This window comes from Pezoporus flaviventris, unplaced genomic scaffold (genome assembly GCF_033815535.1).
Source record: "Pezoporus flaviventris isolate CSIRO_AGI_PZ_B2104156 unplaced genomic scaffold, CSIRO_AGI_Pfla_v1 ptg000036l, whole genome shotgun sequence".
Lineage (NCBI taxonomy): Eukaryota > Metazoa > Chordata > Aves > Psittaciformes > Psittacidae > Pezoporus > Pezoporus flaviventris.
In genome coordinates, this window is record NW_026892584.1 from 32,183,289 (window position 1) to 32,198,455 (window position 15,167).

General features: G+C 38.8%; 1 protein-coding gene across 4 annotated transcripts in view; it reads right to left on the bottom strand.

Annotated features, from left to right (window-relative positions):
- KCNK10 (potassium two pore domain channel subfamily K member 10) overlaps positions 1–15,167 on the bottom strand; it is an 85,521-nt gene that overhangs the window by 27,233 nt on the left and 43,121 nt on the right. For all 4 annotated transcript variants that reach the window (XM_061463765.1, XM_061463764.1, XM_061463761.1 and 1 more), the window contains 2 exons: positions 10,654–10,982; positions 824–941 (listed from right to left, as the gene is read on the bottom strand). In XM_061463765.1, coding sequence (XP_061319749.1) covers positions 824–941; positions 10,654–10,875 — 340 coding nt within the window. In that variant the 5' untranslated portion in view covers positions 10,876–10,982. The remainder of the gene's footprint in view (positions 1–823; positions 942–10,653; positions 10,983–15,167) is intronic.

Sequence of the window (15,167 nt, forward strand, 5' to 3'; positions counted from 1 at the left end):
TTATCCACCATTTAAATCAGAAGAATACTCAAAGGCAAAGCAAATAAAAAGCTAAATTTGCCAGTGGTTTCCAAATAATCAGATCTTTTGACCTCTAACCATGACAGCATTGAAATCAACCTTTCAATTGTACAACTACTGTATAATTCTGAGATTTTTATCATCAGTGTTATGAGTTTATAATTTTTTTTCCTTCAGACCATCTTCTGAAATCCCAGATACTTGAACAATCTTCAAGAGAGGTACTGGCTCACTAAGGAAAGCATAAAAACCTTAGTGTATATAAGGCCAGCATTCAGAGATGCTAAATATATAGGACATAATATATAGTTGGGACAGATGATAAGGTTCACTGAATAATGAATTTACTGAAATTAGTGGTTCAAGAAAAGTAAATGGATCAGTTCCATATACCCTTTATCTAATACAGAGAAATGTTACCTTACAGGTAAATTCATCAATAATATTCAAATCCGAATTTCCAACAACCATAGAATGGTCATTTCATTGGGTACTGGTTCTTGATCTTTCTAGTGAAAATTAAGCCCACCTGCACCTAGATCAAGAACAGATTATAAATCCTTAGTTACAACGTTACTTGTTTTCAGTTCAGCATTGCTGTTCTACCGTAGTTATATGAACAGTTTCTGATATTTACCCCGAGGCTCAATACCTTTGATACATACTAGAGGCATGCCTTCTGAAAACTGAGAGAAACAGAGTTCAGCCACTTCATTTCTTTATTATTCACCTTCCTCAAATTTAATTTCTTATCCAGGTTTCAGTGTGACTATGCATTTGAAAAGATAAACAATAAACATACCTATAGTTGTGATGACTGTTCCAGCAAAGAAAAAGGCACTTCCAAGGTCCCAATGACTGCTGTTTTTAGAGGAATTTCCTATGGGACTGACTCCTGCATTATCAGCATCAATAGCATGCTGCAGAGAAAGAGACAACAAATCAGCCTTATGCATGCTTTACCATATCCTATGCAAGCTGGTATAGGCTCCAGAGGGAAATTTCTAGGGCCATGGGAACAGGTAAGATTTAAACTTTTTAATACCTGCTCAAATTACAGTAGCATCCTCTGCACACATGAGCTGAATATATGACTGAACTATAAGCTATTAAGGTGGAACAAAGGTACAATGCATAGGCAAATGACAGAAGATACAAAACTATTAAGAAGAAGACTGACACTACAAAGAGATCCATAAATATCATACTCAAAGTAATAAATGCCAAAGGAAAAATTCCCCAGTAGAACAGCTGATGTTAGAGGCAGCAAGAAGGGTGGTAAATAAAAATAATGTTTGTGAAGTCAACTGAAGCCAGTCAGCCAAGAATCTTAATTCCCAGACAATTCATCATTGATTAAGTTATTTATATTTTATGCTAACTAAAGAAAAAATAGGATATATATTCCATTTGAAATGAAGGAATAAGATAGCTATGGAAACATCATGAAAAAACTTTACAATCAGCTAGGAATTCCCAGTTGCCACACTGGGCAAGATTGCATGTCTACAGACAGCATGGTACAGAGACTCCCAGCTAGTACTTCAATGAAAAAAATCCAGAACAGAAGCTGAGGTAGCTATACTGCTTCCTGGGCACTGTCCCATGTCTCACACAGCACTGAATCAAACCAGGCAGACATAGCCTGCTGAATGTTTGCTTGGGGATTTCTAAAACCGAACCATACTGTATCATGGAGAAATACGCGCTTGCTTTTCATTGCAGCTTCACAGTCCAAAGGAAAATACAGCTAAATACATCAGCCTCCAAAGCACAGAAATAAATCTCTCATCACCAGCTGGCACATTCAGCTCAGTTGCTTCAAGTTCATTTTTGAGATGCCCTTTGGTACATACTGTCTAGTTACTTGTCAATTTCATGCAATCTATTGCCTGTCAGAGAGAAATTCAGACCTCACTATGGAACAGGAGCTAAAAATGACTGCCTTTCAAAGTAAACCTCTCCTTCCCAAATGTTCCCCTCTGTTTCTATTAGTTTCCATGAAACTAATGCAAACGGAACCAAGCTTCTCTCTGCCATTTACCATTTCCAGCTCTTAGCCTTTCTCCATTTCTGTTCCAACTTCACTTCATGTTGATGTTATACTGCCAGATCTTCCCTTTCTCTCTCACTCTGATATTTGCTCCTCCTCCTAAATATTGCCACCAGTCTTTAGCCTTGGTTATTTCAGTGAACTTATTGCCAAGGCTCAACAGGAGAGGTAAAGTTCTGCCTTTCACATCCTTTCTTTCTTTGACTTTGTTCAACACAGAATCCTCACCTATCAATGCAAGTTTCTGACTTTTCTCATTCCAGTTCTATAACCAAAATCTTCTATAACAAAATCTTCTCTTTTGCCTCTGAATTGTGATCTACAAATTGTCACTGTGATTTTGTATTTCACCCTTTTCTATACAGCTGATGTGCAAAGTTAACCATTTTACTATTGCCCCACTTCTCATCTGTTCATCTCTACAATTTGTCTCCTGATATTCTCTTTAACCTCATATTCTTTTGTGATTTTAGCACTGATATTTAAATACATCCACTTGACACCTCTTCTATCCCTAGCTTTCATGATACACTTCTTCCATCTGGTGGCTCATTTATCACATTTTTTCTTTTCTTCCCTTTCCATTTTGCACTTTTTCTTACTCATTTTTTGCCTATATTTCCAATTGACTTCATTGTTATAAATATTCTTCTACTGCATTTTTTTCCTTAGGCCAGTTTCATCTAATCTGCTCCCCAGTTTTTAGTTATTCATCATGTTGCCCATTAAAAAGGGATCTCAGTGGGAGAACAGGGGCCTGAGTAAGAACAAAGGCCAGGTATATCTAAAGATATAAGTACAGGACAGCCTTTTTTAACATAAATGCTGTTACATGCCAGGCTAACCTGATTGTGAAATTACAGTATGAGCAAGCTACAGACTTGGCTGTTTGCATTTCATGTGGGCAGAAAGCCAGGGCTCCTCAGCACCTGACCATACCTGAAGAAACAGGGATATAGAGAAAGGAGGTGTTTAGCACCAAACTCTTTGAAAGGGCTTCTGCACCAGTTGCTGGCATACTGTGAGTGCAGAGATCACTTGTTTACCCAGAAGAGTGTAAATCAGCATAACAGACAGGTTGCCTGTTTAAATAGGCCATGACACACTGTTAGCTACTCGTCATGTTACTTTTGCCAAGGTATGCTGCCTGCCTTCCCTTTGAGTGTGTGAATGTCAGCTTGCTAATTACAACACTTTAATCACATTTGAGTTTACACAGTTCAGCAAGTCTGTTAGGGCCAAGCACTAACCCCTGAAGTTAAGGAGTGTCCCATTGCCTTAGGTAGCTCTGAGCTTCTCAGGCTCCCTTTTCATCCAGTACAAATTCATTTTTTCTTTAAAGCTTGACTGACATCATTCATTATAAATATCCAACTCTCGCAATGCTAGGTCTTAATATATAATGTTTTGCATACATCATGGAGGACAGAAAGGGAGCATTAAGAGAGCAGCCCTACAGTTAGCAGCACTTAAATATGCAGTTTCAGGTCATGGGATGAGTAAAGGATGCCTTACTACGACCGCCACAAGTCCACCTACACAGAAGTATCCTGCTAGATGAAGATTGTCCAACAGCAAGACTATCAGTGGCAAGACTCTCCCAGTTCGCACAGACCATGAAATTTTACAACGTTTTCCCATCCATGAAACTACAGGTAGGCTTTTTTGCATGACCTGAAGATCTGCATCCTCAGGTTGTCTTGGAGCAGAGAAAGAACTAGAGTCCAGAGTGCACTCTGATGGCAAACTTTCCACATTTAAGACATTTTAAACTAGTAGTTTCAGGTATTTTTATACTTGAAGTATCATCAAAAGTAACAGGTCATCAAAGCAAACTTACTCCTTTCCTGTTTCTTTCTTCCTTCTCAGGGGGAATTACATGCAAAGTGCACTTTCTTTAAATATTAATTATGAATTCAAAAGGCATTCTTCTTCAATTAGCAATTATTATTCAATGGTAATTTATCTTTTGAAATGCCACCCATTCAGGGAAGGCAATAACCTCAAATAACTCAAAGGGCTGTAATTGTCTTTCTTGCTGTTCAAGTAATGTGTGTGTCCTAAAGCCGATAGGCAGATATGAGTGAGGGAAATGACAAAACTACCAAAGTAAATCAAGTACTCAGTATTGCTGAGTTTATATTATTATATGTTTTTTAAACATATATTTCTGGTCACTCTTTTCAATTTGGTTCCCCATCATTGTATAAATGTGCATTTTACTCTTGGGCCCTTTGGTATCAGCACACTGGTCTCTCTGTAACCAAAAAGATGTGATCTGGTGAATCTGCATGGGACTGCAGGCAAAGCCCACATCAAGTCCAGGATATGTGGTGATACTGGGATGACTGAATCCTGTATTCCCAAAGAGAGTACAATCTGGACTCCATCTTAATCTGGAATAGGCTTTATCAGTTCCACCTGTTGATATTCAGGCAGCAATATTTAAAGTCTATGAGGCATGGGCCTACCTTGGGCTGCCTAGTTCTTAACATTTAGGACTCAAAGTCCAAAGAAAGCTACAGTGAATGCTAACTTGTTCCATCGGGTGTCAAGAAATCCCCCCACAACATAAGATCAAAACAGTATCTCTTTTCTATGGGTAAAATCAATAATATTCCCCTTATACCAAATAGCAACTACTGGGGTTTCACCATCTCAGTTCCTGCACCCACAACACCATACAAGTGGCAGACTCCAGCTCTCTGCAGCCCTACCCTGCCCAGCCACAGGCTCTGTTGAGCTGGGGTCTGATCCATGGGCTGATGTCCCTCCAGCCATCCAGCCTCAGCCTCACCTGGGGAGATGCCTGATAGTCTGGGCTCAAGGATGGCCCTGGCTGCCCCCAGCCAGCTATCCTCCCTGGCTGGCACCAGTGGGGTCCACAGCTGCCAGCTCCCTGTCCCCTGAGGTACAGGTAGTCCTCACTGTGCCAGGGTACTCACATATCTCATTGTCCCTGGTACACAAGTGAGTACCAAACTTCGCTGATGCATTAGGTGTCTTGAGTGCTAATTAAGAACAATTATATCAAGAAAATGTTTAAAGTGTATTAGAATCACAGAATCGTGGAATAGTTAGGGTTGGAAAGGACTTTAAGATCATCTAGTTCCAACCCCCCTGCCATAGGCAGGGACACCTCACACTAAACCATGTCACCCAAGGCTCTGTCCAACCTGGTCTTGAGCACCACCAGGGATGGAGCATTCACAGCTTCCCTGGGCAACCCATTCCAGTGCCACACCACCCTCAAAGTATAGAACTTCTTCTTTATATCCAATCTCAACTTCCCCTGTTTAAGTTTGAACCCATTACCCCTTGTCCTACCACTACAGTCCATAACGAAAAGTTCCTCCCCAGCATCTTTATAGGCCCCCTAAACCAATGCAAGGCAGTTTTCTTTTGCTATCTTCATATATCTATCTTGAGATTTTAAAGGAAGTAAAATTTACTACTAGGATTTGAGGTGTCAGTCAATTTGTTATATAAACCAGTTCTCTCTGCACAATTTTCCATATTGTATTAAATTCTACATCTTTTGCCTCTAAAATTAAATTCTGGGATTAAGACTGAACCTCTGCTTTAAAGGCTTACTTGACTGATTCTGGTTTTTTTTTTCTGGAAAAAAAAAAAGGCTTTTATATGGTTCACTTTCTTATGTTTCTTTAATTTTTCAGTGTCATCCCAAGCACGAAAGCAGCAAATAATTTCCAAGGACAAGCATAACAATACACTTCTTGAGTGCTGAGCTATGAAAAGGATGTACCCTATGTGTAACCAAGGATAGGAATTTGATAAAGAAAAATCTTGTTGTCTTCTTTGTAGTTCCATTAATTCCTCTCCACAGATCATGCTGATCCAATAATGATTATCTCCCTTTACAATTCATTTCCAAGCAGATTCCTATCAAGCATACAAACAGTTGTTTCAATTGCCTTTCATGCTCTGATGTTCCTCTATTACAATGAGTAGGATGCTTCTCATTAGCAAGCAGCTTTTAAAGACTAATTCCTTAATAACTTTTCTCCATACTCTCCACCTCTCTAATTATTGTCACCAGTGATTAAGGGACCCTCATAAATGCCCATTTATTCATTTTCCACAACAGAACCTTCAAAAGACGGAGGCCAGCAATTTTTGTCCAAGTCTAATGAAAAGTAGTAAGCTTTGAAAGAACATCCCTTAAATATTTCTGTGTATTCCATAAAAGTCTTTAGGTGACAATCGACCAGAGCGTGATTTATCTCCACCCATAACAATCTGATTGTCGTGCATGCACTATGTCTGAGGGCAGACCTACGGCATTCAACAAGAGACATGCACAGAGATCTCAGTCCAAACAGCTTAGCTCATTAGCTCGGGAATGAAGTTACAAACTAGGGTAACTGCACCAACTTATACATGACCCAAAAGATACGAATTCTTTTTTTTTCATATCCTTTATGGGGAAATGAAGTAAAACAAAGATCGGGGCAGAAGGGAAGTAGGGACATATAGCAGACAACAGCAGAGGCACATGCAAAAGTTTCAATAATCAGGTCTTTGTCATCGTTTTGCTTCACAGTTGAAACAGTCTTTTCCTGTCTTCAGTTACAGGCAAGCCTTACACAGAGTTAACTCAAAACAATGTTTTTTTCCTCCTCCTTCTAGAGCTTTCTTCTATCACATGAAAACCATCCAAGTTCTCTTCATTTTACAAGTTAACAACCGGGAAAGATAAGCTGGCTCATGAACCTGGCAGGCAGCTGAAAACTGAAACATCTTTACAAGGTATTCCCTTCCTTGCTTACCTTAGGCAAAAGTAGTTCAGAACACTAATCAAAAGTGCCTATCCAAAATATAAACTGTTACTAACATAATAAGCCAGTTAAGCCTCCATAGTTTATTTCCAGCTCTGCTTTTCCTTTTCAGTTACAGTCTAACTCTAACGAACTGCTGTAGTCATTAGTGGACATTGATAATATGACTAGTTCCCAGGTGGGTGATACTTTATTTTTTTTTATATTATAATCACTCACACTCCTAAATTAAACCTGAAGGAAAAGGAAGAAGAAGGCCCCCCAGTAACCTAAGTAAATTCTTACAGTGGCAAGCCACTCTCTCTTACATCATTGTGTAGGGCTTATTACAAAAACAAGGCTCATTACAAAAGTTCTTACCCATACACAGTGTGCAGCCTACATAGAAACAGAATATGAATACCTTTATCAGGTCCATAAGAATTACTTTGCCAAAACACATTGATGGTCTTCCTTCCTACCTCTCCTAATGATAGACAACATCTGATCTTTCTGAAAGGTGCAACCTCCCCATTATACACTCTAAGTGTGCATTTTCACAAAGGCAAGATGACTTTGACCCAGCTACTAATAAGCTTCTGCTATGACATGTAAGAACAATAGCAAAACCAATAACAGAACACACAATTTTGTCATTTTCTCATTCCAGTTGTCTCATACCGTTGTCTCAAGTTGTAGATCACGTAAGGTATTAAATAACGAACAAATGTCTTCAGAAGCAGAAATGTGCTTTAAAAATGTACAGTTAAGAACACCCACTTCAGGTGGCTTTAGACAATATAGACTACACTGTGAAACACTTGCTATTGTTAAGAAAAAAATATCTGTCATTGTGTTAGTATTAGACAAACCTGAACCAAAACCCGAGAGATAAATACAAATTTAAAATACTTCATAAGGATTCACACTTCTTTCATCACTGGATTGATTCTGAAGTCTATGAATGAACTTCACAGTCTGGACTCAGCAATTCACATGTGTGCCACCAGTACTAATATTTGCAATGATGTGTTATTGGAGATCAAGTTGGAAAGGATGCCTCATCTACAGTAAACTTTAACAGCTGCTTAATACAGTGCTCAGCCACTTCCTTACAGATTTTCCAAAGGAGAATCCTTTGAAAGATTGAAATTTAAGCAAACCGATAGATATATCCATCATTAGCCTTGTAAAGACCATGACACTCCTTTCCTCTTCTCCTTAAAAGATTTTTCCAGAGCTACCCCAACAGGAAAAGGATATAAACTGGTTCTAAAGGTCTCTCATATTTGGAGAATGCACTTTTCCATGTTCTCCAAAGCACAGAGGTGACGCAACAGTTATTCTGGAGAGCATGATCCGTATTCATCTAAATGTTTCCAGGTAGCCAAGTAACATGAATTACAAACAGCTCCCTTAACAGTAGCCAGGTGCTGACTGCACACAGCACAGCAGCCAGGACCCATGAAAGTTGCCACATCAGTCTGAAATCACAATTGCAAAGGCGGACGCAGCATTTGGTGCAATGTAGAAATGCATTGTGCCAGTGTCGTGGTTTAAACCCAGGGAGATGTCACTTTTGAGATCATCAAAATGAAGGCATGAAAGCACAGTGTTAAACCTATGAGATTATCTTCAAGCAGTGGTTCACTGTTATACTGTGCTAGTTAGTTATAATCAGAGTTTTCTGTATCAGCATACCAAATTACATCCCTGGAGCCACTTTCACACCCAGACTTACAGCAGAATCCAAAGGAACTTGTTCTTTATTGACAAATCTGTTTCAATATTTCACATCACTTGGCCTTAAGACATTCACATGCTAAGCTGCTAAATCAATTTAATTTACCTTTGCAAAATGATTTCCAGTTACCCAGTGTAATGCCTGAGGGCATACTGAAATCTCAGGAGATAAGATTTTTTCAGAGTATCTGCCTTCTAATGACACAATATGCCTGTATTTTTATTTTAGTGTCACCACTTTTGATGTGAGAGAAGAAAAAAAATTGTGTAAAATAAAGAATTAAAACTGGCATGTAACTTAGAGAGCACAGAATAAGGGCTATTTAAAACTCTTTGCACTGCAGTTGATATGCAGGAGTCTACCACCCTGTTTAGGTGCTTTGGTTGTTGCACTTAATATGTGCTCTGCTTTCTGCTAGAAAAGATAGCATTTTACAGACCTTTTAATAGTGACATTCCCATCAAGGGAATACAAATATCTTGCTTTTAGTGTTTTTTTTTAAATCCTTGAATCAGGCAGCATACGTTACACCTGAAGAGCTGAGGGAAATAAGGATCTCTGCAACACTGCCATGAGAAGCATGTCTGATCCGACAGCCCTGAACAGAATTCACCCTGAAAACTGAACATGTTCACCTGCCTTCTGCAGACAGATGAAGGATGTGATCAAGGTCAGCCGTGATCCAAAAGCTGTACAGTCACATCAGCACAATACCACTTCCTGCTAAAGCAGGTTTGGCTTCTTAGCTACAGTAGTAGGCAGCCCAAAAGTGCAGGTACACAGCTTCTGACTCAGAACTGACCTGTCTTTCTGTGAACACAGGCCACAAACAGGGAGAACCCACATCTATCTGCAAAGACACAGAAATATTTTTTTTTTGCTTAGAAGAGGCAGAAGAGCACTGCTGTCTAAACATGTGGACAAGGAAGAGGAATCAGTTAAACAATGGGATATTGTGGAACACCATCTACAAGGAAAATGAACAAGTTTAAGCTGAAAAGCAGAAGAATGCTTTTTCCATTACAGCAATGAGATACTGGAACAGCCTCTTAAAAAAAAGCTAAACTAATAAATTTGGTTCACTTACAGAAAGGGCTTTATAACACAGTTGGGCTGATGGATACAAGAATCCAGGGGGTAGCTCTGTGTTCTTTCAAACAGACTGAAATCCCAGCACCACTCTGGTGTGACACCCCAGAGGGAAACACATTGTGCTCTTGGAAAACTCAGACAAAAATTCAGGTCTGAAATACGAGGCTGAAGTTCAGCTTTGGAATATACACCCTAGGTATCTCACATTTCTTACCTAATCTCTATTTAATCCAGGCAACTGATGGGAGTCTTCTAACATCCATAATAACTTTCCTTGTCAAGAGATTTAATCAGTGAAAGATAACTCTAACCTTGGTAGATCTTTTTGCACATTATTCCATTTTCCACTTATTCCAACATACCTGATAGTTACTTCCTTCAAAATGGATTCTAAAGCTTTGCATGCTAGACTGGAGTAAAAATTCTGTAGTTCTTAAATACCAATTATTTTCTATTTTCAATTGCTACTTTATCATCATTCATTTACCTAAAATTCACAATAGTAAACCTGTGAAGTAATATTTTACACTGAGTTCAGAATTCTGGGCTGAATATTTATTTCAAAATTCCCACCTATCGTTTTTTGTTTGCTCTCCTGGTTGCTGTGTTTAATTTTTAAGGAAGAATTAAGAATTTAATATCATTTGAAAATTCAGAGATGGTGAGCAAGTGTCTTGCAAATCTGTCACCTCTCACAAGAACTTCGTCCAGATATTAAGTTCTGATTTTCCTTGCACACATTTTTCATTATTCTAGTAAATACATTTAACCTTTATTTACAATGGTTTGGAGCCATAGTTTCTATTTCTCAGACTTTAAAATGACTGGGAAAGGGCCTGTTTTTCACACCGTCCATTGTGAGGATTCTATGAGCAATTTTATTCTCCACCAATTCAGCTGATCAAAAAAATACCAAGCTGTTTATCCCAGCTTGCAAGACGTACTGTCTTCTTCACATGGCCTACCTGAATCAATGTCTCCAGCTCTAGCTGAGTTACACAAACATGCTCCCGAAGAAAGTCAGCCTTCTCTAGCGCGATCGTGTTCTTCTGCCTGCTTTCAAATGGCTGCTCCAGGGCACGGAAGACAAGTCCTCCTGTCACCAGGTAAACTACGACAACGACAAAGACAGCCACCACTGTTTTCCACTTCATGACTGTCTGCAGGCCTTGAGAAGGGGCTTCCATGGTAGCAACAACAGCGGCTCGGGATGAAATGGAGAGTCGTGGAGCTGGGTTATGCCCGTTAGTTTTGGGCTCAGGTTCACAAGCTGGCACTGGTGAGGGAACAGCCACTGAAACACAAAGTAAAAAAATCTTATTCAAAATCAAATCCCTAAGGGTATAACCTTGATCTTCATAAGCAGCTTTCCTAAACACCATTTTCAAGACTCTTGCATAAACCATGTTATTCACATAGATGTGATCCTTCTCATCTGGAAGGTTCCATATGTGTTTTGTCCATCCACATGCAAGCTACCTCAGGGGTTTCCTTCACCCATTACCTCTAGAACAGGACAGTACAGTTGCATACACAAAAATTTCAGAAGGATGCAGAAAACCATTTACCCAGTAAGAACATGAAATTTTGTCTAGTTAGTATATTAATTACACAAGGTGTTATTTGGTGAGAGACCCTGGGAGAGATTTTGTCCTTAAATCATGATACTAATAGTATTAGCAGTGCTAAGAAACTGAACTGTTAATAAATAATCAGCAATCACTACTTGGTCTGGTATTGACAGAAACTGAAGATGCTTTGCAAACCACAATGCTCTTTGGCTTGCCAACATAAGCAGGCCCATATTATTTATGTGCACTCATAAAATCAACATTTCTGAAAATATTCTTAAAGCCTGGAAACAAATTTTAGCATAAATCATTCTTCAGCCAAAGCATAACAGATATGTCAGGTCAAAATCACTCACGTGCTGAGCACAATTGTGGACCTTCCAATTTAGGAATAAGACACTATATAGCCCACAAGACCTTAGCAGTACATCAGAGCTAATAAACATCGACTTCCAGCCAGACTTATTAGCCCGACCACAGTTGCCAAGCTGCCAAGGCATCCTAATCAAAGCTGGCTCACCTCCAACTAACTGAGGTGTCTCAGCATCACACTTCCCAACTCTGTTCCAGAGCTAACAATGGCAGGATGAGGCCAGGTTCCTCAGCATCCACTGGTATAATAGTACCACATGAAGGCTTTAAAGATGTTGGATTCATTTTAAAGCAAATCTATGCTGTATTCTTACCATGGTGCAGCTGTCGCTGATGTGTAATTTCTTTGAAAATGAATTGATTTATTTCATATCAGACCTAAATCAGATTGCAGTTAAAATAGCCACTTTAGCTCCATTCTCTGAATTTATTCCCGAAGTGTCCATGCTGTTTTTCTCAGAAACTAAAGCAGAAGGATTTACAGTATCTGACCAGAGTGGCAGCAAAAACTGATCCTAAACTATTTAACATACAACATGATTATAGCTTGAGTTTGAAGTTGGGTACAACTCTTTCTCAATAGAAACTGGTTTATGATACTGAATAATTTAAGAACTCAGCTGTTTACTACAGTCACGTTTTCCCAGAAGCGATATATGTCTGAAGCACTGCACTGAGGATAGAGCTTCCACCCTACTTGCTAGCTAATTACAGTTGCTTTACAGTTAATATTTCTATTAATATGTGGATTGGAGGCTAAGATTCTAAATGGATTGGAAAGGATCCAAGATCAAAGGAGAAGCCTCTGTGGTTGATCCCCTTTGCGTGTACCTCAATTTTGCAACACCCTGTTGGCACATTTGCTCAGTTTCACCATCAAAATGTCATTATGGTTCCCAACACTTATCAGACAGGATGGAGTGACATCAAATTTTAAAGGATACTTTCTCTTACCTCCACATGTATTTCATGTAAGTTCTAACAACTTGAAGTGACAACAGGTAGCAGTGACAGTATTAGAAAGAATTCACTTTCTCTTACCTCCACATGTATTTCGTGTAAGTTCTAACAACTTGAAGTGACAACAGGTAGCAGTGACAGTATTAGGAAGAATTCACTTTTTTTTTGTAAAGAGATCAATTATTTAATTATCTAAATCTTATTAAAGGATTATTGTAATAGATAGAGTGAGTTTCAGCAGGAAACATCAGAAACCTATACAGAAGAAATGTAAACTAGAGAGGCTGTGTGAAGCAGAACCTCTCTTCCTCTATAGGTAAATATCTTATATCTGAGTCAGAATATTTCCTTACTGAGCTGAATAAATTTGAGTATTCCCAGAAGTGGCTCTAAACCAGTATAACATAACTTCCACACATCGCAGGGAATTCAATCAACTTACGTTAGAGCCCATAACTACTCTGTATATTGCGAATCAATACACAATATATTGTGAATCGATATACAGAATACACAAAATCTGCAAGCCTGAGGGTTGATTTTGCATAGTTCAGATTACTCAGCAAAATACTCTCTGGATATGAGGCTCACATGGTAGGAAGAGAGCAGAAGTCATATGAGAGAAACAGCATCCTGCAATTTTTTGAAACAACTATCGCCATCACCATAACTGGCATAGACAAGCATAGGCTGGGTGAGCCTTTCAGTGGAGAGAGGTGCCTGACTTTTGATATACTACAAATGATAAGTCAAGAGCTGGTAGAGTTAAAAAGGTTTTTGTAAGTTTTGTTTTTCTCTCTGCTAGTATAACTTTTCTTATACAAATCATATTTCTGGCAAAGTGTTAATAACACTTTACAGTAAACTCATGGCCTGTTTGATTCTGTCTTCAAAGAAAAATATGTTGTACTGATTTAAGAACAAGATGGGAAGCTCACGGTAGGGAACATAAAATGTTCTTATAAATATTGTTTCACTTAAACAACTCAATGGATTACTGGGCTTGGCTTGCTTGTCTCTAAAATAAAAGATAATTTTTTTCCTAAAAACTATATTAAAGACTTTCATTTTCTGCTCTTCGTAATGTCTACCCTAATCGCATGTAGAAATGTTGATCCTAAAAGATGTTATATGATATAAATTAATACACAGGAAAACTACTAAAGCAGCTAGTTGAGCAATTGACATAACACAGAGACAATCTTCTCACAAAGATAATGCAGAAGGCACAACTGCAGTCAATACCCCAGGGATGTTTCAGGGTCGATTTTAAGCAGCAGATAGTTATTGGAAAATAGTGTAAATCCATAACATGATAGTAGGGTTAGTGACTTGAGCACATGGTAGGAATTCAGAAGTCCCAATTTATAATTGGAACTCTGCTTCCATGAACCTATGCTCTCAGAAAGGCTCTACCATTCACCTTTAAACATGGTTTCAACAACTTTCAAACCTTTAAACACGGTTTCCACCTTTAAACCAGGTTTCAACAACTAGCTTACTTTTCTAACATGAGTGTTCTGTAAGGATCCACATCTGTACAATTTTTGAACTAATGTATGAACACAATAGCTATATAAACTTCCAGAAGTTTAACAAGGAGCTTTGCTAAAATCAAAGGATGGACTATAGTGTCAACCCAACAATACGCAGAGGTATACAGTTTAAGAAAATGAAGGACTACATAAATTCTTGAATTTGTAGATAGACTGTCATATCAAAGAAGACTTAATCTGCTTCACTGAAAGCAATGATGTATCTCCATTCACCTGCATGTACTAAATTAGTAGGTAACCTCAAAGGAACAGGTACCCTCAAAGGAACACACCAGTGTTTCAACACAGGCCTTACCCCAGTAAAAAAATGCCAGTGGGAAAAGAAAGGTGGCTGGGGCAGAGCTTAACCCATCGTGAGCAGCAGGCAGTTGGACTAGATGACCAGCTGGCATTTGTCCTAGATGGCCATTAAACAGAAACATTCTGTTCTAAAGCAAAATACTGTAATGTAAGACTATGCACCATAACACATCACTTCAGGTTAAAAATTGTCCTTTATTACTGCAGATGTCCTTTAAGAGACTGATATTCTAAAAACAGGTTAGACTAATTTCTGCCAGAAATATTTAAGAATAGTTGGCCCTGCTTTACAGCACCACTGCAACATAACCTGCTATGATTCTGTGAAAACAGTACCAATTTAAAAGCAAAATCTCCAGACAGAGAGGTACAAAGTACAGACACCTGAAAAGAACAGCTTCAAATAAGAGCCAAAATGCTGAGAGGTTGTTCAATTGGCTTTTGACTCTGAAAATGTTAAGCATGGGTTTGCCACACTGACCTCTATCCTGGCAACTATCTTACTGCCCTGGTTTCAGCTGGGATAGTTATTTTTCTTCCTAGTGGCTGGTGCAGTTCTGTGCTTCAGCTTTAGTCTGAGAACAATGCTAACAACACACCAGTGTTTTAGTTGTTGCTTATTGAACAAGGACTTTTCAGTCTCTTGTGCTCTCTGAGGAGGGGCACAAGAAGTCAGGAGGAAGCAGAGACAGGACAACTGACCTAAACTAGCCAAAGGGG